Source organism: Erinaceus europaeus, chromosome 23, assembly GCF_950295315.1.
Source record: "Erinaceus europaeus chromosome 23, mEriEur2.1, whole genome shotgun sequence".
Lineage (NCBI taxonomy): Eukaryota > Metazoa > Chordata > Mammalia > Eulipotyphla > Erinaceidae > Erinaceus > Erinaceus europaeus.
In genome coordinates this window covers 14280680-14308410 of record NC_080184.1, presented here as the reverse complement: position 1 = coordinate 14308410, position 27731 = coordinate 14280680, and the positions used below count along the sequence as shown (strand labels likewise).

General features: G+C 58.8%; 1 protein-coding gene across 1 annotated transcript; it reads right to left on the bottom strand.

The window, feature by feature from the left end:
- Nucleotides 1-294: 294 nt before the first annotated feature.
- Nucleotides 295-24335, bottom strand: SLC1A6 (solute carrier family 1 member 6). The gene is made up of 11 exons (XM_060182335.1): nucleotides 24070-24335; nucleotides 21708-21907; nucleotides 21331-21582; nucleotides 19955-20092; nucleotides 18422-18626; nucleotides 12599-12641; nucleotides 9915-10240; nucleotides 8679-8912; nucleotides 7855-8049; nucleotides 6719-6853; nucleotides 295-621 (listed from the first exon to the last, which is right to left on the bottom strand). Exons 3-11 carry the CDS (start codon nucleotides 21530-21532, stop codon nucleotides 432-434), a joined length of 1668 nt encoding a protein of 555 aa, XP_060038318.1. The 5' UTR covers nucleotides 21533-21582; nucleotides 21708-21907; nucleotides 24070-24335; the 3' UTR covers nucleotides 295-431.
- Between the last annotated feature and the right edge of the window lie 3396 nt (nucleotides 24336-27731).

Here is a 27731-nt window from a genome sequence, read left to right as displayed (position 1 = left end):
AAAGAGGAGAAGGAGGAAGAGAAAGACCAGCACCAAAACTCCCTGCCTGAGGATCTGGGCTCGCACCTGCAAAGCTGCACACCGTCCAGGTGAACTAAGTCACCAGCACAGAGCCACTCCGACTCCCTCCGGGCAGAGAGAGAACAGGAGGACCGGGAGGGGCCAGGACCTGAATCCCCCTCCCCAGCTGAGGTGGCCGGGGGAGCTGGGGAACTTCAGAGGAGCCCCCACCCCACCCCACGCCACCCCACCGTCTCCTCCAGAGATGCCCAGAGAGACAGAGAGACAGAGACATTTGCATCACAGCATCTTTTTATCTCAGCGTCCGTCCAGATGCTGTGCCGAGCACATTCAGGGCGCAGGTGTGTGTGGGGGGCAGGCTCTGGCTAGCACCTGGACCCTCCCTCCCTCCCGGCCCGCAGCTGGCACCCTCACATAGCACTCTCGCCCCGCCGGCCCCGGGCAGGGCCCTTGTCTTGCGTGAGGGACTTGTAGGGCTTCCCCAGGCTGGGGAGGGTGAGCTCAGCCTCCTGCAACGCCAGCTCCCGCTGAGAGAGATGCTCCACCACGGCTGCCCCGATGGAGTCACCCAGCACGTTGGTCATCGTGCGCAAGCGGTCCCTGGGGGACAGGAGAGGAGGGGATGGTGGCCAGGGAAGACGGTACCCAGGGAGCCCATGGAGGGTGGGCAGGGCTGTGGGATCTCTCCTCTCTCAGCACCCTGCACAGCACCCAGGGAGCCCATGGAGGGTGGGCAGGGCTGTGGGGTGTCTCCTCTCTCAGCACCCTGCACAGCACCCAGGGAGCCCCATGGAGGGTGGACAGGGCTGTGGGGTCTCTCCTCTCTCAGCACCATGCACAGCACCCAGGGAGCCCATGTAGGGTGAGCAGGGCTGTGGGGTCTCTCCTCTCTCAGCACCATGGACAGCACCCAGGGAGCCCATGTAGGGTGAGCAGGGCTGTGGGATCTCTCCTCTCTCAGCACCCTGCACAGCACCCAGGGAGCCCATGGAGGGTGGGCAGGGCTGTGGGGTCTCTCCTCTCTCAGCACCCTGCACAGCACCCAGGGAGCCCCATGCAGGGTGGGCAGGGCTGTGGGGTCTCTCCTCTCTCAGCACCCTGCACAGCACCCAGGGAGCCCATGGAGGGTGGGCAGGCTGTGGGGTGTCTCCTCTCTCAGCACCCTGCACAGCACCCAGGGAGCCCCATGGAGGGTGGGCAGGGCTGTGGGTCTCTCCTCTCTCAGCACCCTGCACAGCACCCAGGGAGCCCATGGAGGGAGGGCAGGGCTGTGGGGTCTCTCCTCTCTCAGCACCAGGCACAGCACCCAGGGAGCCCATGGAGGGTGGGCAGGGCTGTGGGATCTCTCCTCTCTCAGCACCCTGCACAGCACCCAGGGAGCCCATGGAGGGTGGGCAGGGCTGTGGGGTCTCTCCTCTCTCAGCACCAGGCACAGCACCCAGGGAGCCCATGGAGGGTGGGCAGGGCTGTGGGATCTCTCCTCTCTCAGCACCCTGCACAGCACCCAGGGAGCCCATGGAGGGTGGGCAGGGCTGTGGGGTGTCTCCTCTCTCAGCACCCTGCACAGCACCCAGGGAGCCCATGGAGGGTGGGCAGGGCTGTGGGGTGTCTCCTCTCTCAGCACCCTGCACAGCACCCAGGGAGCCCCATGGAGGGTGGACAGGGCTGTGGGGTCTCTCCTCTCTCAGCACCATGCACAGCACCCAGGGAGCCCATGTAGGGTGAGCAGGGCTGTGGGGTCTCTCCTCTCTCAGCACCATGGACAGCACCCAGGGAGCCCATGTAGGGTGAGCAGGGCTGTGGGATCTCTCCTCTCTCAGCACCCTGCACAGCACCCAGGGAGCCCATGGAGGGTGGGCAGGGCTGTGGGGTCTCTCCTCTCTCAGCACCCTGCACAGCACCCAGGGAGCCCCATGCAGGGTGGGCAGGGCTGTGGGGTCTCTCCTCTCTCAGCACCCTGCACAGCACCCAGGGAGCCCATGGAGGGTGGGCAGGCTGTGGGGTGTCTCCTCTCTCAGCACCCTGCACAGCACCCAGGGAGCCCCATGGAGGGTGGGCAGGGCTGTGGGTCTCTCCTCTCTCAGCACCATGCACAGCACCCAGGGAGCCCCATGGAGGGTGGGCAGGGCTGTGGGGTCTCTCCTCTCTCAGCACCAGGCACAGCACCCAGGGAGCCCATGGAGGGTGGGCAGGGCTGTGGGATCTCTCCTCTCTCAGCACCCTGCACAGCACCCAGGGAGCCCATGGAGGGTGGGCAGGGCTGTGGGGTCTCTCCTCTCTCAGCACCATGGTCAGCACCCAGGGAGCCCATGGAGGGTGGGCAGGGCTGTGGGGTCTCTCCTCTCTCAGCACCAGGCACAGCACCCAGGGAGCCCATGGAGGGTGGGCAGGGCTGTGGGGTGTCTCCTCTCTCAGCATCAGGCACAGCACCCAGGGAGCCCATGGAGGGTGGGCAGGGCTGTGGGGTCTCTCCTCTCTCAGCACCATGGACAGCACCCAGGGAGCCCATGGAGGGTGGGCAGGGCTGTGGGGTGTCTCCTCTCTCAGCACCAGGCACAGCACCCAGGGAGCCCCATGGAGGGTGGGCAGGGTTGTGGGGTCTCTCCTCTCTCAGCACCATGGACAGCACCCAGGGAGCCCATGGAGGGTGAGCAGGGCTGTGGGGGTCTCTCCTCTCTCAGCACCATGGACAGCACCCAGGGAGCCCATGGAGGGTGGGCAGGGCTGTGGGGGTCTCTCCTCTCTCAGCACCATGGACAGCACCCAGGGAGCCCATGGAGGGTGGGCAGGGCTGTGGGGTCTCTCCTCTCTCAGCACCAGGCACAGCACCCAGGGAGCCCATGGAGGGTGGGCAGGGCTGTGGGGTCTCTCCTCTCTCAGCACCCTGCACAGCACCCAGGGAGCCCATGGAGGGTGGGCAGGGCTGTGGGTCTCTCCTCTCTCAGCACCCTGCACAGCACCCAGGGAGCCCATGGAGGGTGGGCAGGGCTGTGGGATCTCTCCTCTCTCAGCACCACGGACAGCACCCAGGGAGCCTATGGAGGGTGGGCAGGGCTGTGGGGTCTCTCCTCTCTCAGCACCATGCACAGCACCCAGGGAGCCCATGGAGGGTGGGCAGGGCTGTGGGGGTCTCTCCTCTCTCAGCACCATGGACAGCACCCAGGGAGCCCATGGAGGGTGGGCAGGGCTGTGGGGTCTCTCCTCTCTCAGCACCAGGCACAGCACCCAGGGAGCCCATGGAGGGTGGGCAGGGCTGTGGGGTCTCTCCTCTCTCAGCACCCTGCACAGCACCCAGGGAGCCCATGGAGGGTGGGCAGGGCTGTGGGTCTCTCCTCTCTCAGCACCCTGCACAGCACCCAGGGAGCCCATGGAGGGTGGGCAGGGCTGTGGGTCTCTCCTCTCTCAGCACCCTGCACAGCACCCAGGGAGCCCATGGAGGGTGGGCAGGGCTGTGGGATCTCTCCTCTCTCAGCACCACGGACAGCACCCAGGGAGCCTATGGAGGGTGGGCAGGGCTGTGGGGTCTCTCCTCTCTCAGCACCATGCACAGCACCCAGGGAGCCCATGGAGGGTGGGCAGGGCTGTGGGATCTCTCCTCTCTCAGCACCATGGACAGCACCCAGGGAGCCCATGGAGGGTGGGCAGGGCTGTGGGGGTCTCTCCTCTCTCAGCACCATGGACAGCACCCAGGGAGCCCATGGAGGGTGGGCAGGGCTGTGGGGTCTCTCCTCTCTCAGCACCAGGCACAGCACCCAGGGAGCCCATGGAGGGTGGGCAGGGCTGTGGGGTCTCTCCTCTCTCAGCACCCTGCACAGCACCCAGGGAGCCCATGGAGGGTGGGCAGGGCTGTGGGTCTCTCCTCTCTCAGCACCCTGCACAGCACCCAGGGAGCCCATGGAGGGTGGGCAGGGCTGTGGGTCTCTCCTCTCTCAGCACCCTGCACAGCACCCAGGGAGCCCATGGAGGGTGGGCAGGGCTGTGGGATCTCTCCTCTCTCAGCACCACGGACAGCACCCAGGGAGCCTATGGAGGGTGGGCAGGGCTGTGGGGTCTCTCCTCTCTCAGCACCATGCACAGCACCCAGGGAGCCCATGGAGGGTGGGCAGGGCTGTGGGATCTCTCCTCTCTCAGCACCACGGACAGCACCCAGGGAGCCTATGGAGGGTGGGCAGGGCTGTGGGGTCTCTCCTCTCTCAGCACCCTGCACAGCACCCAGGGAGCCCCATGCAGGGTGGGCAGGGCTGTGGGGTCTCTCCTCTCTCAGCACCCTGCACAGCACCCAGGGAGCCCATGGAGGGTGGGCAGGCTGTGGGGTGTCTCCTCTCTCAGCACCCTGCACAGCACCCAGGGAGCCCCATGGAGGGTGGGCAGGGCTGTGGGTCTCTCCTCTCTCAGCACCATGCACAGCACCCAGGGAGCCCCATGGAGGGTGGGCAGGGCTGTGGGGTCTCTCCTCTCTCAGCACCAGGCACAGCACCCAGGGAGCCCATGGAGGGTGGGCAGGGCTGTGGGATCTCTCCTCTCTCAGCACCCTGCACAGCACCCAGGGAGCCCATGGAGGGTGGGCAGGGCTGTGGGGTCTCTCCTCTCTCAGCACCATGGTCAGCACCCAGGGAGCCCATGGAGGGTGGGCAGGGCTGTGGGGTCTCTCCTCTCTCAGCACCAGGCACAGCACCCAGGGAGCCCATGGAGGGTGGGCAGGGCTGTGGGGTGTCTCCTCTCTCAGCATCAGGCACAGCACCCAGGGAGCCCATGGAGGGTGGGCAGGGCTGTGGGGTCTCTCCTCTCTCAGCACCATGGACAGCACCCAGGGAGCCCATGGAGGGTGGGCAGGGCTGTGGGGTGTCTCCTCTCTCAGCACCAGGCACAGCACCCAGGGAGCCCCATGGAGGGTGGGCAGGGTTGTGGGGTCTCTCCTCTCTCAGCACCATGGACAGCACCCAGGGAGCCCATGGAGGGTGAGCAGGGCTGTGGGGGTCTCTCCTCTCTCAGCACCATGGACAGCACCCAGGGAGCCCATGGAGGGTGGGCAGGGCTGTGGGGGTCTCTCCTCTCTCAGCACCATGGACAGCACCCAGGGAGCCCATGGAGGGTGGGCAGGGCTGTGGGGTCTCTCCTCTCTCAGCACCAGGCACAGCACCCAGGGAGCCCATGGAGGGTGGGCAGGGCTGTGGGGTCTCTCCTCTCTCAGCACCCTGCACAGCACCCAGGGAGCCCATGGAGGGTGGGCAGGGCTGTGGGTCTCTCCTCTCTCAGCACCCTGCACAGCACCCAGGGAGCCCATGGAGGGTGGGCAGGGCTGTGGGATCTCTCCTCTCTCAGCACCACGGACAGCACCCAGGGAGCCTATGGAGGGTGGGCAGGGCTGTGGGGTCTCTCCTCTCTCAGCACCATGCACAGCACCCAGGGAGCCCATGGAGGGTGGGCAGGGCTGTGGGGGTCTCTCCTCTCTCAGCACCATGGACAGCACCCAGGGAGCCCATGGAGGGTGGGCAGGGCTGTGGGGTCTCTCCTCTCTCAGCACCAGGCACAGCACCCAGGGAGCCCATGGAGGGTGGGCAGGGCTGTGGGGTCTCTCCTCTCTCAGCACCCTGCACAGCACCCAGGGAGCCCATGGAGGGTGGGCAGGGCTGTGGGTCTCTCCTCTCTCAGCACCCTGCACAGCACCCAGGGAGCCCATGGAGGGTGGGCAGGGCTGTGGGTCTCTCCTCTCTCAGCACCCTGCACAGCACCCAGGGAGCCCATGGAGGGTGGGCAGGGCTGTGGGATCTCTCCTCTCTCAGCACCACGGACAGCACCCAGGGAGCCTATGGAGGGTGGGCAGGGCTGTGGGGTCTCTCCTCTCTCAGCACCATGCACAGCACCCAGGGAGCCCATGGAGGGTGGGCAGGGCTGTGGGATCTCTCCTCTCTCAGCACCATGGACAGCACCCAGGGAGCCCATGGAGGGTGGGCAGGGCTGTGGGGGTCTCTCCTCTCTCAGCACCATGGACAGCACCCAGGGAGCCCATGGAGGGTGGGCAGGGCTGTGGGGTCTCTCCTCTCTCAGCACCAGGCACAGCACCCAGGGAGCCCATGGAGGGTGGGCAGGGCTGTGGGGTCTCTCCTCTCTCAGCACCAGGCACAGCACCCAGGGAGCCCATGGAGGGTGGGCAGGGCTGTGGGGGTCTCTCCTCTCTCAGCACCAGGCACAGCACCCAGGGAGCCCATGGAGGGTGGGCAGGGCTGTGGGGGTCTCTCCTCTCTCAGCACCAGGCACAGCACCCAGGGAGCCCATGGAGGGTGGGCAGGGCTGTGGGGTCTCTCCTCTCTCAGCACCAGGCACAGCACCCAGGGAGCCCATGGAGGGTGGGCAGGGCTGTGGGGTCTCTCCTCTCTCAGCACCATGGACAGCACCCAGGGAGCCCATGGAGGGTGGGCAGGGCTGTGGGGTCTCTCCTCTCTCAGCACCCTGCACAGCACCCAGGGAGCCCATGGAGGGTGGGCAGGGCTGTGGGGTCTCTCCTCTCTCAGCACCACGGACAGCACCCAGGGAGCCCATGGAGGGTGGGCAGGGCTGTGGGCAGAGAGAGTCTCTCAGTCTCTCTCCCTCTCTATCTCCCCCTAAAGATAATAATAATACCAGGCCTGGTTTCCTCCTGGAATGAGGGCAGGGAAGTGGGGTGTCTCAGTGTGGGTGGGGAAGGCTGAGGACTCACAGAAACCAGTCCACAGCTATGATCAGTGTGATGTCTTCTGTGGGCAGACCCACTGATGTGAGCACGATCACCATGGTCACCAGCCCGGCCTGGGGGATGCCCGCTGCCCCCACGCTGGCTGCCGTGGCCGTGATGCTGCATGTGTATGGATGGTGGGAAGAAGGGGGAGAGGAAGGAAGGGAGGGAGGAGGGAGGGAAAAAGGAAGGAAGGAAGGAAGGAAGGAAGGAAGGAAGGAAAGAAGGGAGGGAGGGAGGAAGAAGGAACTATGCTGGGACGGTGTCCTCCTGTCCTGGCCCACCCAGCCCCTCCAGCACAGACACCCTGAGTCTCTGTCAGACCTGAACACCACTTCCCCTGGAGTCCAGATTCCACTCAGTGAAAAGTCTTGGCTCCTCTCTGAGTCAGGCAAGGAAGAGGTCACACCTCACTATGACCCCTGTTCAGGACCCTATTCATGACCCTACTATGACCCTACTCATGACCCCAGTAGGATCATGAATAGGGCCATGAGTGGGGTCATGATTAGGGCCATGAGTGGGGCCATGAGTGGCATCATGAGTAGGATCATGAGTGGGGCCATGAGTGGGGTCATGATTAGGACCATGCGTGGGGCCATGAGTAGAATCATGAGTGGAGTCATGAAAAGGGTCATGAATGGGGCCATGAATGGGGTCATAGTCAGGTCATAAATAGGGTCATGAATGAAGCCATGAGTAGGGTCATGAATGGGGCTATGAGTGGGGTCATCATTGGGACTATGGGTGGAGATTGAGTGGGGTCATGAATGGGATCACAATAAAGTGGAGCCATGAGTGGTGTCATGAGTGGGATTATAGTTTGGTCATGAGTGGGTCATTCTACTCATGACCCCACTCATGGTCCCATTCATGATCCTACTCATGACCCCACTTATGGCCGCATTCACGACCCCATTCATGACTCCACTCATGATCCTACTCATGGCCCCACTCATGGTCCTAATCCTGACCCCACTCATGACCTCACTCACGACCTTACTTATAACCCCACTCATGGTCCTAATCCTGACCCCACTCATGACCTCACTCATGACCCTACTTATAACCCCACTTATGGCCCCACTCACAACCCCACTCCAGATTCCCACTCGCCTCACCTGATGGTGGTGATCTGGCCCAGGTTGAGCTCGTAGTTGTTGACCTGGGCAATGAAGATGGCGGCCAGGGCCTCGTAGAGCGCAGTGCCATCCATGTTGACGGTGGCGCCCACGGGCAGTACAAACCGAGTGATGCGCCGGTCTACCCCCAGGCCCTCCTCAAGGCAGCGGAAGGTGATGGGCAGAGTGGCCGAGCTGCAGAGAGATGCCCGGGTGTAGAGGGTGGGGAACCATGGGTCGGTACAGGGCGGGACAGGGTGGGGCAGGACAGGGCAAGGCAGGGCGGGACAGGGCAGGGTGGGACAGGACAGGGCAGGGCAGGGCAGGACAGGACAGGGCAGGACAGGACAGGGCAGGGCAGGGAAGGGCAGGGAAGGGCAGGGCAGGGCAGGGCGGGACAGGACAGGGCATGACAGGGTGGGACAGGGCAGGGCAGGACAGGGCAGGGCAGGGTGGGACAGGATAGGACAGGGCAGGACAGGACAGGGCAGGGCAGGGCAGGGCAGGGCAGGGCGGGACAGGACAGGGCATGACAGGGTGGGACAGAACAGGACAGGGCAGGGCAGGGTGGGACAGGATAGGACAGGGCAGGACAGAACAGGACAGGGCAGGGCAGGGTGGGACAGGATAGGACAGGGCAGGACAGAACAGGACAGGGCAGGGCAGGGTGGGACAGGACAGGGCAGGACAGGGCAGGACAGAGCAGGACAGGACAGGGCAGGACCATAACTTCCTCAGCCACTCAGCTATGTCTGGACACCTGGGTGGCTGAGATCCCGGCCTGAGAGAGAGCAGGAATGAGGTATGGAGGGTGGGGCACTTACCTGGACGACGTGCCCATGGCGGTGATCAGGGCCTGCAGGAGCCCCCCAATGAAGGGGAAAGGGTTCCGGTGCGTGACCAGGAAGTAGATGAGGGGTAGCACCCCGCCAGCGTGCAGAAGCAGCCCCACAATCACGGTCAAGGTGTACATGCCCAGCTGGCCGCCCAGCACCGCCATGTCCTCCATCTCCAGGATCTTGCCCGCGATGAGGAAGAGGATGCCCACCGGGGCATACCTGGATGGACAGACGGGACATATGGACAGACGCTAGGCGGGGCCCCCACACACCTGGACAGCACCCACCCTAGCTCACAGGGGAGGCTGAGTCCTGGGAAGACAGCCCTGCTCCACCGCTCTTGAAGCTTTCCCCCTGCAGGTGGGGACCGGGGGTTCGAACCTGGGTCCTTATACATGGGAACAGATGCATTCAACCTGGTGTGCCACTACCTGATTAGTTTTATTATTATTGTTGTTGTTGTTGTTGTTATTATTTTGCCTCCAGGGTTTTTGCTGGGGCTCGGTGCCTACGCCATGAATCCACTGCTCCTGGAGGCCATCCCCCCCCTTTTGTTGCCCTTGTTGTTGTAGCCTTGTTGTGGTTATTATTGTCGTTGTTGTTAGTGTAATTGTTGTTGGACAGGAAAGAGAGAAATGGAGAGAGGAGGGGAAGACAGAGAGGGGAGAGAAACACAGACACCTGCAGACCTGCTTCACGGCCTGGGAAGCGACTCCGCTGCAGGTGGGAAGCTGGGGGCTCGAACCCGGGTCCTTGGGCACTGTAATGTGTTTTTTATCCACATCTTTTTAAATAAAGAGAAACTGAGACAGGAGGTGGAGAGGAAGAGAGACAGAGAGACACCAGCAGCCCTGCTCCACCGCTCGTGAAGTTTTCCCCCTTGCAGGTGGGGACTGGGGACTTGAACCCGGGTCCTTGGGCACAGAAACAGGTGCGTTCAACCCCATGTGCCACTGCCCAGTCTGTTTGTATGTGTCATCTTTTAACCAGATAGGATGGAGAGATCGAGAGGGGAGAGAGAGAGAGAGAGAGAGAGAGACCCCGCAGGCCTGTTCCACCGCTCGTGACGCTTCCCCCTCCGCGGGCGGGGACCGGGGCCTTGAACCCGGGTCCTTGCGCTTGGTGACGCGTGAGCTCAGCCAGCCGCCCTGGGGACGCGTCTCCTCTGGGGGTCCCCGGCGACCGGCTGTGTCTCTTCACCCGCGACATGGCTACACTCACCAGATGATGACGCCGACCAGCCTCATGATGGCCTCGTTGAGGCTGTCGAAAAAGTCCCTGAGGACCTTCCCTTTGTGTTTCATGCCCCCGATGACCAGCCCGAAGGCCACGGAGAAGACCACCAGGCCCAGCGCGTTGATGCCGCTGGCCGAACCGGGCACGGGCACCGTCTCCTCGAAGCTCAGCACCTCCTGCAGGCCGCCCAGCGCCCGCGTCACGTTCTCCAGCAGGCCGCTGGCGTTCTCCGCGGGGGCCGGGGGTGCCGACCCGTTCTCCGTCCTCACCACCGTCCTGGTCACCACCCTGGTGCTGTACTGCGTCTTGAACTGGGGGAGGGAGAGAGACCGGGCTGGCCAGGCAGCATGGTGGGGCCGGGGGGGTCTGCAAACAGGCTCTCCCGCCTGAGGCTCTGAGGTCCCGGGTTCAAGGCCCAGGACCAGCGTCAGCCAGCGCTCAGCAGGACTCTGGGCTCTCTGTCTCTCTCCAGAAATGAAAAGACTGGGCTGGACACACGGCAGGATGGATCTGCAAGAAGACCTTCAGGCCTGAGGCTCTGAGGCCCCAGGTTCAGTCCCCAGCAACACCACCAGCCAGAGCTGAGCAGGGCTCTGGGGAAGAAGGAAGGAGGGAAGGAAGGAAGGAAGGAAGGAAGGAAGGAAGGAAGGAAGGAAGGAGGGAAGGAAGGAAAAAGAAAAAAAGGGAGCCGGGCTGTAGCGCAGCGGGTTAAGCGCAGGTGGTACAAAGCGCAAGGACCGGCGTCAGGATCCCGGTTCGAGCCCCCGGCTCCCCACCTGCAGGGGAGTCGCTTCCCAGGCGGTGAAGCAGGTCTGCGGGTGTCTGTCTTTCTCTCCCCCTCTCTGTCTTCCCCTCCTCTCTCCGTTTCTCTCTGTCCTAGCCAACAACGACATCAACAATAATAACTACAACAATAAAACAACAAGGGCAACAAAAGAGAATAAATAAATACTAAAGAAATATTTAAACAATAATAATTGCAGAGTAGATTCATTTGCAGGTGCTACATGAGGGATTTTTTTTATTATCATGACTTGTTTGATGAGATACGCGCAGAGGGCCGGGTGGTGGCGCAGGTGTCGCAGAGCTCAAGGCCCCGGTCCCCACCTGCAGGGGAAAAGCTTTGCAAGTGGTGAAGCGGCCTCTTTCCCTATCTCCCCCTCCTCTCTCAATTTCTGTCTCTACCCAATGTAAATAATATTAAAGAAAAAAAAGATACAGAGACCCCACAGCCCTGCTCAGCTCTGGCTGCTGGTGGTGCTGGTGATAGCACCCGGAGCCTCAGGCGGGAAGGCCTTTTGCAGAATCCCTGTGTTGTCTCCCCAGCCCTGAGATGGGTTTTTTTTTGTTGTTTTATCTTTATTCATGAACATGAGACAGCCAGAGCCTCACTCTGGCACACGCAACATTGGGAACTGAACCCGGGACCTTGTGCTTCTGAGGTCACCTCTCTAGCCGCTAAACCATCTCCCAGGGCTCAAGATACGGATCGCGGTTCGAGCCCCCGGCTCCCCACCTGCAGGGGAGTCGCTTCCCAGGCGGTGAAGCAGGTCTGCAGGTGTCTGTCTTTCTCTCCCCCTCTCTGTCTTCCCCTCCTCTCTCCATTTCTCTCTGTCCTATCCAACAACGACGACATCAATAGCAACAATAATAATAACCATAACAACAATAAAAAACAATAAGCAACAGAAGGGAAAATAAATAAATAACTATTTTCATTAAGGAAAGAAACCCCACCTGCGAGGGGCCGCTTCGGAAGCAGTGAAGCAAGGCTGCAGGTGGCTTTATTTCCCTCTCTATCTCCCCCTCTCAGTTTCTCTCTGTCTCTGCCCAATTATAAATAAAAAATTTAAAAATAATAATAAAGAAAGAGAAAGGAAAGGAGAAAAGAAGGAAAGAAGGAGGGGAGGAAGGAAGGAAGGAAGGAGGGGAGGAAGGCGGGGATAGACAGCATCAGGGTTCTGCAAAGAAACTCTCCAGCCTGAGGCTCTGAGGTCCTGGGTTCAAGCCCCAGTACCACCATCAGCCAGAGCTGAGCAGGGCTCTGGCTAGAGAGAGGGAGAGAGAGAGGAGAAAAGCAGGGAAGACTTGAGTGCATGACTCAAAAGAAACAAAGGCAGAAGATAAATGTACTGGGGCTCGGTGCCTGCACCACGAATCCACAGCTCCTGGAGGCCATTTTTCCCTTTTTTTTTTTTTTTTTTTTTTGCCCTGGTTGTTTTGTCATCATTGTTGTTGTTATTATTGTCATTGTTGCTGTTGTTGGCTAGGACAGAGAGAAATGGAGAGAGGAGGGGAAGACAGAGAGGGGGAGAGAAAGACAGACACCCGCAGACCTGCTTCACCGCCTGGGAAGTGACTCCCCTGCAGGTGGGGAGCCGGGGGCTCGAACCGGGATCCTTCTGCCGGTCCTTGTGCTTTGTGCCTCCTGCGCTTCACCCACTGTGCTACCACCCAGCACCCCGCTCCAGACCCTGAGTCTTTCAATGGCCCTTCCGCAATGCTTTCTTGGTCCTTTCTTCCTAGTCTTCACTCCATAGACCAACCATCCATCCATCCACCCATCCATCCATCCATCCATCCATCCATCCATTCATGCATTCAGTGCCAAGCTCTCTCCCACCCTCCCAGTGTCCCTGCACAACCCACAGGCTTCCCCACCCCCTGACCTGTTTGAAGCAGGCCTCCACAAGGTTGGGCGGAAACATATTTCTGCAGAGAAACATCAGACAGAAGGAAGTGGTCAGACTTGAGAAAAGAAAGTCAGTACTGTCCAATGTAAAACATTTATTCCCCAATAAAGAAATTAAAAATGAAAAGAAAGTAAAGAGTGAGCAGAGCAGTCCACCTGCCGACACCCACGTCCAGCGGAGAAGCCATGACAGAAGCCGCAACTCCCACCTTCTGCTCCCCATAAAGAATTTGGGTCCAGACTCCCAAAGGGATAAAGAACAGGGAAGCTTCCACTGGAGGGGAGGGGACAGGGAATCTGGTGGTGGGAGCTGTGTGGGATTGGACCCCTGTTGTCTAACAGTCTGGCTCATCATTATTAAATTGCTATAGAAATTAAAATAAATAAATAATGGCAGCCAATGTTTCCCCGAGTTCAGTCAGTGTCTTAACTACCGGACCCAACTGAAAATACTCCAATACCAACCCAGGCCATGGCGCAGTGGGAAGTCATTGGACTTGCAGACATGAGGCCCCGACTTTGTTCCCCAACATTTGCATGTGCCCGAGTGATACCCTGGTTCTCTTTGTCATTAATAAAAATAATTTGAGAAATAGTAATAAAAGTATTACAGTATGGGTTCCAGTCTTTGGTGGAGTCTTTAAAAAAAAAAAAAACTTGGGAGTCGGGCTGTAGCACAGCGGGTTAAGCGCAGGTGGCGCCAAGCACAAGGACTGGCAGAAGGATCCCGGTTCGAACCCCTGGCTCCCCACCTGCAGGGGAGTCGCTTCCCAGGCGGTGAAGCAGGTCTGCAGGTGTCTGTCTTTCTCTCCCTCTCTGTCTTCCCCTCCTCTCCCCATTTCTCTGTCCTATCCAACAACAAATGACATCAACAACAATAATGATAACGACACCAAGGCTACAACAACAAGGGCAACAAAAGAGGGAAAAAAATGACCTCCAGGAGCAGTGGATTCATGGTGCAGGCACCGAGCCCCAGCAGTAATCCTGGAGGCAAAAAAAAAAAAAAAGAAAAAACTTTTTTATATTATCTTTATTTATTGGATAGAGACAGCCAGAAATGGAGAGGAAGGGGAAGATAAAGAGAGAGAGAGAGAGAGACACCTGATGCTCATGAAGTGTCCCACCTGCAGAGGTGGACGGACAGTTTGAACCCAAGTCCTCGCTCACCGTGATGTGCGCTCAGCCAGGTGCACCCCCGACCCCCCACCCCATTCCGATGTGAATTCTTCCCTTCATCTTCATCCTCTTCCGGCCAGAGTATGTGAAGCGGCAGTGGGGAGAGCGGATACCCATATGCAGTGCCCTATCTGAAGGGCAAAGTCCTTCTCAATTTCTGGCTGTCTCTATGCAGTAAATAAAGATAATGTTTAAAAAGGCTTTTTAAAAAACACTCCGCCAAAGAATGCTACCCATACTGTAGTGTTTTATTGTTACTGATCTATTTAGTGCTTCCCTTCTGTTGCCCTTGTTGTTTTATCGTTGTGGTTATTATTGTTGTTATTGCTGTTGTCGTTGTTGGCTAGGACAGAGAGACATGGAGAGAGGAGGGGAAGACAGAGAGGGGGAGAGAAAGACAGACACCTGCAGACCTGCTTCACCGCCTGGGAAGCGACTCCCCTGCAGGTGGGGAGCCGGGGGCTCGAACCGGGATCCTTATGCCGGTCCCTGCGCTTTGTGCCACGTGCGCTTAACCCACTGCGCTACCGCCCGACTTCCTATTATTATTATTATTATTTTTTTTAATTATATGTATTAACAACAGAGAGCCAGATGTCACTCGGGCACATGGCAAAGGTTGGGGAACAAACGCGGGAAGCCTTCTCTCTGTCTCACCTTGGGGTCCCCTCTCTCTGTCTCTCCTTGGGGTTCCTCTCTCTGTCTCTCCTTGGGGTCCCCTCTCTCTGTCTCTCCTTGGGGTCCCCTCTCTCTGTCTCTCCTTGGGGTCCCCTCTCTCTGTCTCTCCTTGGGGTCCCCTCTCTCTGTCTCTCCTTGGGGTCCCCTCTCTCTGTCTCTCCTTGGGGTCCCCTCTCTCTGTCTCTCCTTGGGGTTCCTCTCTCTGTCTCTCCTTGGGGTCCCCTCTCTCTGTCTCTCCTTGGGGTTCCTCTCTCTGTCTCTCCTTGGGGTCCCCTCTCTCTGTCTCTCCTTGGGGTCCCCTCTCTGTCTCTCCTTGGGGTCCCCTCTCTCTGTCTCTCCTTGGGGTTGCCTCTCTCTGTCTCTCCTTGGGCTCCCCTCTCTGTCTCTCCTTAGGGTCCTCTCTCTCTGTCTCTCCTTGGGCTCCCCTCTCTGTCTCTCCTTGGGGTCCTCTCTCTGTCTCTCCTTGGGGTTCCCTCTCTGTCTCTCCTTAGGGTCCCCTCTCTGTCTCTCCTTGGGGTCCTCTCTCTGTCTCTCCTTGGGGTTCCTCTCTCTGTCTCTCCTTGGGGTCCCCTCTCTCTGTCTCTCCTTGGGGTCCCCTCTCTGTCTCTCCTTGGGGTCCCCTCTCTGTCTCTCCTTGGGGTCCCCTCTCTCTGTCTCTCCTTGGGGTCCCCTCTCTGTCTCTCCTTGGGGTCCCCTCTCTCTGTCTCTCCTTGGGGTCCCCTCTCTCTGTCTCTCCTTGGGGTCCCCTCTCTCTGTCACTCCTTGGGGTCCCCTCTCTCTGTCTCTCCTTGGGGTCCTCTCTCTCTGTCTCTCCTTGGGGTCCCCTCTCTGTCTCTCCTTGGGGTCCCCTCTCTCTGTCTCTCCTTGGGGTCCCCTCTCTCTGTCTCTCCTTGGGGTCCCCTCTCTCTGTCTCTCCTTGGGGTTCCTCTCTCTGTCTCTCCTTGGGGTCCCCTCTCTCTGTCTCTCCTTGGGGTCCCCTCTCTCTGTCTCTCCTTGGGGTCCCCTCTCTCTGTCTCTCCTTGGGGTCCCCTCTCTGTCTCTCCTTGGGGTCCCCTCTCTGTCTCTCCTTGGGGTCCCCTCTCTCTGTCTCTCCTTGGGGTCCCCTCTCTCTGTCTCTCCTTGGGGTCCCCTCTCTCTGTCTCTCCTTGGGGTCCCCTCTCTCTGTCTCTCCTTGGGGTCCCCTCTCTCTGTCTCTCCTTGGGGTCCCCTCTCTCTGTCTCTCCTTGGGGTCCCCTCTCTCTGTCTCTCCTTGGGGTCCCCTCTCTCTGTCTCTCCTTGGGGTCCCCTCTCTCTGTCTCTCCTTGGGGTCCCCTCTCTCTGTCTCTCCTTGGGGTCCCCTCTCTCTGTCTCTCCTTGGGGTCCCCTCTCTCTGTCTCTCCTTGGGGTTCCTCTCTCTGTCTCTCCTTGGGGTCCCCTCTCTCTGTCTCTCCTTGGGGTCCCCTCTCTGTCTCTCCTTGGGGTCCCCTCTCTCTGTCTCTCCTTGAGGTTGCCTCTCTCTGTCTCTCCTTGGGCTCCCCTCTCTGTCTCTCCTTAGGGTCCCCTCTCTCTGTCTCTCCTTGGGCTCCCCTCTCTGTCTCTCCTTAGGGTCCTCTCTCTCTGTCTCTCCTTGGGCTCCCCTCTCTGTCTCTCCTTGGGGTCCTCTCTCTGTCTCTCCTTGGGGTTCCCTCTCTGTCTCTCCTTAGGGTCCCCTCTCTGTCTCTCCTTGGGGTCCTCTCTCTGTCTCTCCTTGGGGTTCCTCTCTCTGTCTCTCCTTGGGGTCCCCTCTCTCTGTCTCTCCTTGGGGTCCCCTCTCTGTCTCTCCTTGGGGTCCCCTCTCTGTCTCTCCTTGGGGTCCCCTCTCTCTGTCTCTCCTTGGGGTCCCCTCTCTGTCTCTCCTTGGGGTCCCCTCTCTCTGTCTCTCCTTGGGGTCCCCTCTCTCTGTCTCTCCTTGGGGTCCCCTCTCTCTGTCACTCCTTGGGGTCCCCTCTCTCTGTCTCTCCTTGGGGTCCTCTCTCTCTGTCTCTCCTTGGGGTCCCCTCTCTGTCTCTCCTTGGGGTCCCCTCTCTCTGTCTCTCCTTGGGGTCCCCTCTCTCTGTCTCTCCTTGGGGTCCCCTCTCTCTGTCTCTCCTTGGGGTTCCTCTCTCTGTCTCTCCTTGGGGTCCCCTCTCTCTGTCTCTCCTTGGGGTCCCCTCTCTCTGTCTCTCCTTGGGGTCCCCTCTCTCTGTCTCTCCTTGGGGTCCCCTCTCTGTCTCTCCTTGGGGTCCCCTCTCTGTCTCTCCTTGGGGTCCCCTCTCTCTGTCTCTCCTTGGGGTCCCCTCTCTCTGTCTCTCCTTGGGGTCCCCTCTCTCTGTCTCTCCTTGGGGTCCCCTCTCTCTGTCTCTCCTTGGGGTCCCCTCTCTCTGTCTCTCCTTGGGGTCCCCTCTCTCTGTCTCTCCTTGGGGTCCCCTCTCTCTGTCTCTCCTTGGGGTCCCCTCTCTCTGTCTCTCCTTGGGGTCCCCTCTCTCTGTCTCTCCTTGGGGTCCCCTCTCTCTGTCTCTCCTTGGGGTCCCCTCTCTCTGTCTCTCCTTGGGGTCCCCTCTCTCTGTCTCTCCTTGGGGTTCCTCTCTCTGTCTCTCCTTGGGGTCCCCTCTCTCTGTCTCTCCTTGGGGTCCCCTCTCTGTCTCTCCTTGGGGTCCCCTCTCTCTGTCTCTCCTTGAGGTTGCCTCTCTCTGTCTCTCCTTGGGCTCCCCTCTCTGTCTCTCCTTAGGGTCCCCTCTCTCTGTCTCTCCTTGGGCTCCCCTCTCTGTCTCTCCTTGGGGTCCTCTCTCTGTCTCTCCTTGGGGTCCCCTCTGTCTCTCCTTGGGGTTCCCTCTCTGTCTCTCCTTAGGGTCCCCTCTCTGTCTCTCCTTGGGGTCCTCTCTCTGTCTCTCCTTAGGGTCCCCTCTCTGTCTCTCCTTGGGGTCCTCTCTCTGTCTCTCCTTGGGGTTCCTCTCTCTGTCTCTCCTTGGGGTCCCCTCTCTCTGTCTCTCCTTGGGGTCCCCTCTCTGTCTCTCCTTGGGGTCCCCTCTCTGTCTCTCCTTGGAGTCCCCTCTCTCTGTCTCTCCTTAGGGTCCCCTCTCTCTGTCTCTCCTTGGGGTCCCCTCTCTGTCTCTCCTTGGGGTCCCCTCTCTCTGTCTCTCCTTGGGGTCCCCTCTCTCTGTCTCTCCTTGGGGTCCCCTCTCTCTGTCTCTCCTTGGGGTTCCTCTCTCTGTCTCTCCTTGGGGTCCCCTCTCTGTCTCTCCTTGGGGTCCCCTCTCTCTGTCTCTCCTTGGGGTCCCCTCTCTCTGTCTCTCCTTGGGGTCCCCTCTCTCTGTCTCTCCTTGGGGTTCCTCTCTCTGTCTCTCCTTGGGGTCCCCTCTCTCTGTCTCTCCTTGGGGTTCATCTCTCTGTCTCTCCTTGGGGTCCCCTCTCTCTGTCTCTCCTTGGGGTCCCCTCTCTGTCTCTCCTTGGGGTCCCCTCTCTCTGTCTCTCCTTGGGTTCCCCTCTCTCTGTCTCTCCTTGGGGTTGCCTCTCTCTGTCTCTCCTTGGGGTCCCCTCTCTGTCTCTCCTTAGGGTCCTCTCTCTCTGTCTCTCCTTGGGCTCCCCTCTCTGTCTCTCCTTGGGGTCCTCTCTCTGTCTCTCCTTGGGGTCCCCTCTGTCTCTCCTTGGGGTTCCCTCTCTGTCTCTCCTTAGGGTCCCCTCTCTGTCTCTCCTTGGGGTCCTCTCTCTGTCTCTCCTTGGGGTCCCCTCTCTGTCTCTCCTTGGGGTCCCCTTTCTCTGTCTCTCCTTGGGGTCCCCTCTCTCTGTCTCTCCTTGGGGTCCCCTCTCTCTGTCTCTCCTTGGGGTCCCCTCTCTCTGTCTCTCCTCAGCTGGGGATCCCCCCAGTCTCTCCTCAGGGTCCCCCCGTCTCTCCTCAGGTCCCCCCTTCTATCCCAGCGGGTCCCCGTGGCCGCGGGAAGGCCGTCACCTGACCAGGTCCATGAAGGCGTCGGCCGTGGGCACGGTCTCGACACGGCCGTGGTGGTGCAGCCCCTCCTTGGAGCCCTTGCCGGGGTGGATGACGGTGACCATGAGGATCCCGATGAGCACGGCGATGATGGTGGTCACCATGTAGTACACGGCCGCCCGCAAGCCCATACGGCCCGTGGCCTTGCTGTCCAGCGACGCCATGCCTGCAGGACAGCCCCTCAGCCCCGCTGCCCCGCCCCGGGTCTCCGAGCACCAGGACCCGGGTTCGAGCCTCCAGTCCCCACCTGCACGGGGGAAGCCTCCCGAGTGGGGGAGCGGGGCTGCGGGTGTCTTTCTGTCTGTCCCCTTGTCTCCCCCTCTGTCTCTTTATAGCTCTCTCTGCTTCTAGCCAATAAAGTTTGTACATTTCTAATAGAAGTACACATAATAAAAAGAGATACTTTAAAAATAAGAATAATAGGGGGTCCGGCAGGAGCGCAGCGGGATAAGCGCAGGTGGCGCAAAGCGCAGGGACCGGCAGAAGGATCCCGGTTCGAGCCCCCGGCTCCCCACCTGCAGGGGGGTCGCTTCCCAGGCGGTGAAGCAGGTCTGCAGGTGTCTGTCTTTCTCTCCCCCTCTCTGTCTTCCCCTCCTCTCTCCATTTCTCTCTGTCCTATCCGACAACAACAACAATAACAACAACAATGATAATCAACAAGGACAACAAAAAGGGGGGAGGCCTGCAGGACAGGCACCCCTGGATTAAAAAAAAAAGGGGGTCGGGCGGTGGCGCAGCGGGTTAAGCGCATGTGGCGCAAAGCGCAGGGACCGGCGTAAGGATCCCGGTTCGAGCCCCCGGCTCCCCACCTGCAGGGGAGTCGCTTCCCAGGCGGTGAAGCAGGTCTGCAGGTGTCTGTCTTTCCCTCCCCCTCTCTGTCTTCCCCTCCTCTCTCCATTTCTCTCTGTCCTAGCCAACAACGACAACAACAATAACAACTGTAACAACTACAACAACAATAAAAAAACAAGGGCAACAAAAGGGAGTAAATACATTTAAAATTAAATTAAATTAAAAAGTATTAAAGAATCTTTAAAGAAACACAGTGAACGGCTAACGGTCACTGATGATGATGATGATGATGATGATGATGAGACAGCACAGGGTTCTGCACACAGACTCTCCTGCCTGAGGCTCTGACGTCCCAGGTTCAACCCCCAGCACCACCAGCAGCCAGAGCTCAGCAGGGCTCTGGGCTCTCTCTGTCTCTGTCTCTCTCATTCAAATAATATAAATGTGTGTGTGTGTGTGTATGAAGAAAGAAGTGGAATAAGGGGGAGAAGAAGGAGAAAGAGGAGGAGGGTGGCTGTCTCTTACTCCAAGGAAAAGCCCTGGAGGGGTGAGCTCTAAGGAGGGAGGACGGAGTGACTTGGGACCCGTCTCCTCCTGCCCCGAGCACCTGGGTGCCCAGCACAGGCTGTGGGCCCAGGGGGACGGACAGACGGGTCCCATGATGGCTGCCCACCCACCCGCCCACTGCCAGGAGGGTCTCACCTGTGACCAGGCTGGAGACTATGAGCGGCAGGACCAGCATCTGAAGCATCCTCATGAGTAGCTCCCCCGGGAAGGAGAAGTATTTGACCTGGCGGTAGGTGAGCCTCTGAGGACGCAGGGCGAAAGCCAGGCAAACCCCTGCAGGCAGACGGGGGCGTCAGGGGGCCCGGGGCCGCAAGCACAGGGCACAGCACCAGCATGGCGGCGTGGGCACCCACCCCTGCCGAGGCCCCAGCCTCCTCTCCCTTCCACCCTGCACTCTTGTTGGCAGACGCATCTGTCTTTCTTGGTTGGTTGGTTGGTTTTAAATATGTTGTCTTTACTCTAAGATCCGGGTTCGAGCCACCCGATCCGCAGTTACAGGGGGAAAGCTTGGCGAGCAGTGGAGCGATGCTGCAGGTGTCTCTCAATCTCTCTCACTCTCAGTCTCCCTCTCCCCTTTTCCACTTCCCTCTGTCTTTATGCTGGAGAGACAGCAAAGTGGTTCTGCAAAACACTCTCCTGCCTGGAGCCCTGAGGTCTCAGGTTCAATCCCCAGCCCCACCATAAGCCAGAGGTGAGCAGTGCTCTCAATTAGAAGATTAATTAAATAATTACGGGAGTCAGGCAGTAGCGCAGCGGATTAAGCGCAGGTGGCCCAAAGCGCAGGGACCAGCGTAAAGATCCCGGTTCAAGCCCCCGGATCCCCACCTGCAGGGGAGTCGCTTCCCAGGTGGTAAAGCAGGTCTGCAGGTGTCTGTCTTTCTCTCCCCCTCTCTGTCTTCCCCTCCTCTCTCCATTTCTCTCTGTCCTAGCCAACAACAATGACATCAATGACAACAACAACAATAACTACAACAATAAAACAAGGGCAAAAAAAGATAAATAAATATTTAAATAATAATTAATTAAATTTGAAGAGTGGGTTGAGGGGCACTCTTATGTGAACAGGTGAAGAGTGGATAAATGGCAGCAGGTGAGAAGGAAGGAGAGGACTGTGGGTCAATCATGACAGCAGGTGAGAAGGAAGCAGAGGACTGTGGGTCAATCATGACAGCAGGTGAGAAGGAAGCAGAGGACTGTGGGTCAATCATGACAGCAGGTGAGAAGGAAGCAGAGGACTGTGGGTCAATCATGACAGCAGGTGAGAAGGAAGCAGAGGACTGTGGGTCAATCATGACAGCAGGTGAGAAGGAAGCAGAGGACTGTGGGTCAATCATGACAGCAGGTGAGAAGGAAGCAGAGGACTGTGGGTCAATCACGACAGCAGGAGAGAGGGAAGCAGAGGACTGTGGGTGTATCATGGCAGCAGGCGGGAGGAAGTGTCGTGGGCTTGTTGCTTTGTGCAGGCTGTGGCCGCAGGTGGTGAGATCCAGACCCGGCCCCGGCCCACTCACCGATGACCACGGCGCTCACAGTGAGCAGGATGAAGGCATGTCTCTTCAGGAAGCGGCGCACCTGCTCCAGGGTCAGCGTCTGCAGCCGCAGCCTGGTGCGCAGTGCTCTCTGCTGCAGCCCGTCCTGCAGCCGCGGCAGCCACCCAGCCCGGCCCAGCCGGCCGCCCTCCCGCAGGAACAGGCTGTGGCCGTGGCTGTCCATCTTCTGACTCTGGGGTGACGGGGGCACGGGGGGGACAGAGGGGTCCAGGCCTGATGGGGAGACAGACAGGTGGTGGCCCTGCTCAGAGCGCATCCGGGCCGCCTGGGAACATGCTTCCCCATCTGACCCTGGGGGCACCTCCTGGCAGAAAGGGGTCCAGGATTCCAGAACCCACCTCGGAGGAGTGCCTCGTGGCTTTCTGTCCGGCTCCTCCCGGGGCTGAGCTCAAGCCCCAGCGGAGTCTTGTTCCAGGTGGACCTCTCTTGGGGTGAGGGCAGACAGAATAACGGTTCTGCAAAGAGACTCTCCTGACCGAGGGTCCGACGTCCCAGGTTCAATCCCCCTTATCACCATAAGCCAGCACTGAACAGTATTCTGGTAATAAGAAAAATTTTTTAGACTAAAACGGTTTTTATAGGGAGTCGGGTGGTAGCGCAGCAGGTTAAGCGCAGGTGGCGCAAAGCCCAAGGACCGGCGTGAGGATCCCGGTTCGAGCCCCCGGCTCCCCACCTGCAGGGGGGTCGCTTCCCAGGTGGTGAAGCAGGTCTGCAGGTGTCTGTCTTTCTCTCCCTCTCTCTGTCTTCCCCTCCTCTCCCCATTTCTCTCTGTCCTATCCAACAACGACGACATCAACAACAGCAATAATAATAACTACAACAACAATAAAAAACAACAAGGGCAACAAAAGGGAAAATAAATAAATAAATAAATATTTACAAAATTAAAAAAAGGGAAAAAAAGAAAGTTCAGAGTCAGAAAGAGCATCATGATTTTGCAAAAGACTCTCCTGCCTGAGGCTCTGAGGTCCCAGGTTCAATCCCCAACACCACCATCAGCCAGAGCTGAGCAGGGCTCTGGGGGAAATGAATAAATAAATAAATAAATAAATATTACTTAAAGGATTGCAATTCAGTTAATGAAATGACCACACACATGCCACATTCATGCCTACCACAAACACACAACTTCTAGGCCTTGCAAGAGTTCTGTTCAAAAACCAAATTTGGTGCACACACCAAAAATTAGACAGTTCTCTCTTTCTCTCTCTCTCTCTCTGCCTGTATTAATTCCTTTTGCTTTATTTTATTATTATCTTTACTTGATAGAAACAACCAGAAATCAAGAGGATGGGGAGACAAAGAGAGAGAGACAGAGAGACACCTGCAGCAGCCCTGCTTTACCACTCATGAAACTTTCCCCCTGCAGGTGGGGGTTAGGGGCTCAAACCCGGGTCCTCGAGCATTGCACCATGTGCGCTCAACCAGGTGCACCACCACCCGGCCCCTGAATTGTGTTTATAAACTAAATTTCATGCATCCGCTGAAAATCAGACAACCCTCACCCTTCCCTACACACACACACACACACACACACACACACACACACCTTGTAGGCCTTATACAAATTCCCTTCACAAACTAAATTTTGTGCACATACCAAATATTGGATAATTCTCTCACTCCCCCCTCTTTCTCTCTCCCTCACAAGCACACACAATTTCTAGGCTTGCACAAAAAGTCCCTTAATAAACCAAACTCCATGCACACAGCAAAACTTGGATAATTCTCATTTTCTCTGTGTGTGTCTCTGTCTCTCTGTCTCTCTCTCACACACACACAAACACACACACACATATATATATAGATATATATATATATATACATATACCTTCTAGGCCTTGCACAAAAATTCCCTCAATAAATCAAAATCGGGTTTGGGGAGATGGTTCTCCAAAAAGACTTTCATACCTGAGGTACCACAAGTCCCAGGTTCAATCCCCAGCCTCACCATAAGTCAGAGCTCAGCAGGGCTCTGATAATCATCATCATCATATTAATAAATAAATCAAATGCTTATTATTTTAAAATAATGATAAACCAAATTCCATGCATAACACCAAAACTTGGACAATTCACTCTCTCCCTCTCTCTCTCTGTCTCTGTCACACACACACACACACACACACACACACACAAACACACACACACTATCGAATTCCCTTAATAAGCCAATTCCCACGTGCACACACACACCAAATACTAGATACTGGACAATTCTCATTCTGTGTGTGTGTGTGTGTGTGTGTGTGTGTGTGTCTGTCTGTCTTACACACACACACACATTTCTGGGCACCCAAGACCGGGACCTCCAGCCGCCCCCCACTCACTCCCAGCACCCACACGCACCCCACTCCTGGCAGGCCAGCATCCCCCTCGCCCCGAAGTCTCTCCACCCATTCTTCCAGGGGGGTTGGAGGGGCTGAACCCCCACAAGTAGAGGGAGGGAGGGAGGGAGGGAGGCACCCTGCTTTCCGGCCATGGGGACCTGCAGCCTTGGAGGCGAGGCGCAAGGATGGAGAAGGATGGAGATGGATGGAGGGGGTGATGGATGGGGAGGGAGCCCTCACCCCACTAACCGCAGAGATGGGGGCTCCCTGGGAGGCTGGGGAGACACCTTCCAGACCCCAGGCTGCACCAAAGGGTGCGAACCACCCCCCAAAAATATATTCCGCGGGGGTCCTGGGGGTCCCCACTCACCGTGCGCGGCGGCTGGGCCTGCGGGGACAGGCGGGACAGGCCCGGGGACAGGCGGGCAGAGCGAAGCGGACGCGCACGGAGGGATCCAGAGGCCCTGCGCTCACGTGGGGCGAGGGGGCGCCTGGCTGGGGGGGGCGGGACACCCCTGGGAAGGCCCCCCGCCCCCGCCTCCCTGCCGCACCCGGGCTCAACCAGGGGAGAGACTGGGGGGCCCGAGGACCGCCCTCAGCTGCAGATGCACCTCCCAGACCCCCTCCCGCCATCCTCCAGACAATCCCCCCACACACACACACACAACAGCCCCCCCCAAAATCTGGAGCAGGAGTGGGGGGGAGAGAGAGGAAGGAGGGAGAGAGGGAGACCCGCCCCCAGCTCCAGACTGGACTCCCAGACCACCTCCCCCCGCCCCGCTCACCTCCAGACCCCTACCCCATAACAGCCCCCCCCAAAAAAAGCTGGGAGCATCCCTGCAGGGGCGCCCGGAGGCAGGAGGGGGACCCCGGACCTGGCCCCCAGCCCCAGAAGCGCCTCCCATCCCCCGCCCACCTCCAGAACCCTCCCCCAACGACAGCCCGCCCCCAAAGCTGGGAGCATCCCTGCAGGGGCGCCCGGAGGCAGGAGGGGGACCCCGGAGGCAGGAAGGGGACCCCAGACCTGGCCCCCAGCCCCAGATGCGCCTCCCATCCCTCCCCGCTCACCTCCAGACCCCTACCCCATTACAGCCCCCCCCCAAAGCTGGGAGCATCCCTGCAGGGGCGCCCGGAGGCAGGAGGGGGACCCCGGACCTGGTCCCCAGCCCCAGACCCCTCCCCCATCAACAGCCCGTCCCCCATCAACAGCCCCCCCTCCCAAAGCTGGGAGCATCCCTGGAGGGGAGCCTGGAGGCAGGAGGGGGACCCTGGACCTGGACCCCAGCTCCAGATGCTCCTCCCAGCCCCCTCCCTCCTCCAGACTCCTCCCCCAACGACAGCCCCCCCCCCCCCAAAGCTGGGAGCATCCCTGGAGGGGCGCCCAGACCCAGCTCCATTGGGGAGAAAGTGGGGGAAAGAGGGCGACCCCACCCCGGCCGACCCCCAGGTTCAGCCTCCGCCCCCCGGCCCCGCCCATCCATCCAGGCCACCTCCAGATCCACCCCTGCCCCCCACTTCTGCCAAACAATCCCCCCGCCCCCAAAAAGCTGGAGCAGCCTTGAGCGCTCCTCAGGGGGTGCCCACCTCCAGCCAGCCCCCCACAAACCTGCCCCCAATGTCGGGGATGCCGGGAGGGGCGCCCTGCCCAGGCCCCGCTGGAGGGTGGGGGGGTCTGTCTAGGGGACCGGGGGACCACGTGGCCGGAAGGGGGAGGGGGTCACTGTCCCTCCCTGAGGCCTGGAGGCTGCCTCTGGCCCCCTCTGAGCCCTGGGCACCACCCCTGCCTCTGATCCCTGCGCTCTCTCTGAGCCCTGGGGGCCCCTGTCCCCCTCTAGGCCCTGGGGACACATCCATGGCACCCTCTCTGAGCCCTGGGAGCCCCCTGTCCCCCTCTCTGAGCCCAGGAGACACCCCCATGACCCTCTCTCTGAGCCCCGGAGGCCCCCTGTCCCCCTCTAGGCCCTGGGGACACCCCCATGACCCTCTCTCTGAGCCCTAGGGCCGCCCCGGGCTGAGCAGTATGGCGTCTCCATAGTCAGTGCTGGACGAGGATGGAGCCCAGAGCAGATGGCTGGTCCTCCGGGCCAGAGCTTCTGTGCCTCTTGGAAAACTTGAGATATCCCTGCAGGCTTTGACTGGCTTTCTTTCTTTCTTTCTTTCTTTCTTTCTTTTTTAAAACACAGAGAACCCAGAGCCCTGCTGAGGTGAGCCTGGCTGATGGTGGTGCTGGGGATTGAACCTGGGACCTCAGAGCCTCTTGAAGGAGCATTTATATATATATTTATTTATTCCTTTTTATTGCCCTTGAGTATTTTTTGTTTATTTATTTATTTTTTATTTAAGAAAGGATAAATTAACAAAACCATAGGGTAGGAGGGGCACAACTCCACACAATTCCCACCACCCAATCTCCATATCCCATCCCCTCCCCTGGTAGCTTTCCTGTTCTCTATCCCTCTGGGAGTATGGACCCAGGGTCGTTGTGGGATGCAAAAGGTGGAAGGTCTGGCTTCTGTAATTGCTTCCCCGCTGAACATGGGCGTTGACAGGTGGATCCATACTCCCAGTCTGCCTCTCTCTTTCCCTAGTAGGGTGGGTCTCTGGGGAAGTGGAGCTCCAGGACACATGGGTGGGGTCTTCAGTCCAGGGAAGCCTGGCCGGCATCCTGATGACACCTGGAACCTGGTGGCTGAAAAGAGAGTTAACATACAAAGCCAAACAAATTGTTGAGTGCCCTTGTTTTTTATTGTTGTTGTAGTTATTATTGTTGTTGATGATGTCGTCATTGTTGGCTAGGACAGAGAGACATGGAGAGAGGAGGGGAAGACAGAGAGGAGGAGAGAAAGACAGACACCTGCAGACCTGCTTCACTGACTGTGAAGCGACTCCCCTGCAGGTGGGGAGCCGGGGGCTCGAACCGGGATCCTTCTACCGGTCCTTGAGCTTTGCACCACCTGCGCTTAAGCTGCTGCGCTAATGCGCTTAATGCGCCTGACTTCCGGGAGCATTTTTTGAAGACCTTGGTGCTACCTCTTTCCTGTAGCGCCACCATGCCACAGATCCGTCCGTCACCTGTAATTCACTGTGCGACTTTCTCTTTGGTGCTTCTCGTATATGGAGTCAGGGGTTCCAGAATGATCCTGGACCAACCTCCTCATTCAGAGAGAGACAAAAAGAGACAGACAAGAGTGGAGAGACACCACAGCACTCTCTGGAAGGGGAGGGCCAACATGCCCTACCTGATGAGTCATCTTTATCTTACAATCCTTTTTTTTTTTTATTAGAGATTTTACAATGACTAACAAGACTGTGAGATCACAGGGGGACAGTCCCACACAGCTCCCACCACCATTGTTCCCTGTTCCCTCCCCTCCATCGGAAGCTTCCCTGTTCTTTATCCCTCTGGGAATCTGGACCCAAATTCTTTATGGGGAGCAGAAGGTGGAGTTCTGGCTACCATGACGCCACCCTGACCTCCCTGGGCAGACGCCCTCACCCATGTGTCCTGGAGCCTCCCCTCCCCAGAGCCCTGCCCCACTAGGGACAGACAGACACAGGCTGGGGGTATGGATACACCTGCCAACACCCATGTCCAGCGGAGAAGCAATGACAGAAGCCACAACTCCCACCTTCTGCTCCCCATAAAGAGTTTGGGTCCAGACTCCCAGAGGGATAAAGAACAGGGAAGCTTCCAATGGCGGGGAGGGGACAGGGAATCTGGTGGTGGGAGCTGTTTGGGATTGTACCCCTGTGGTCTTGCAATCTTGTAATTCATTATTAAATAAAAAAAATTTTTTTTAAAGATGCCCGACAGATGAATCCAGGCTAATCCTCTGTGGGCCAAGTTTTCCTCTTAATTAATTAGGGCAGAGCTGGCCCAAGGCATCCCCACAGCCCCCGGAGTCATTAAGGGAAGCGGTTTCTCATTATAACTTGACAGCTTCCCCACAATTGTGGGGGATCCCAGAGGAAGAAGATTTGCGGGGAATGGGGAGTGGGGAAGGTACAGAAGGAAGACCAGACCCCCTCACC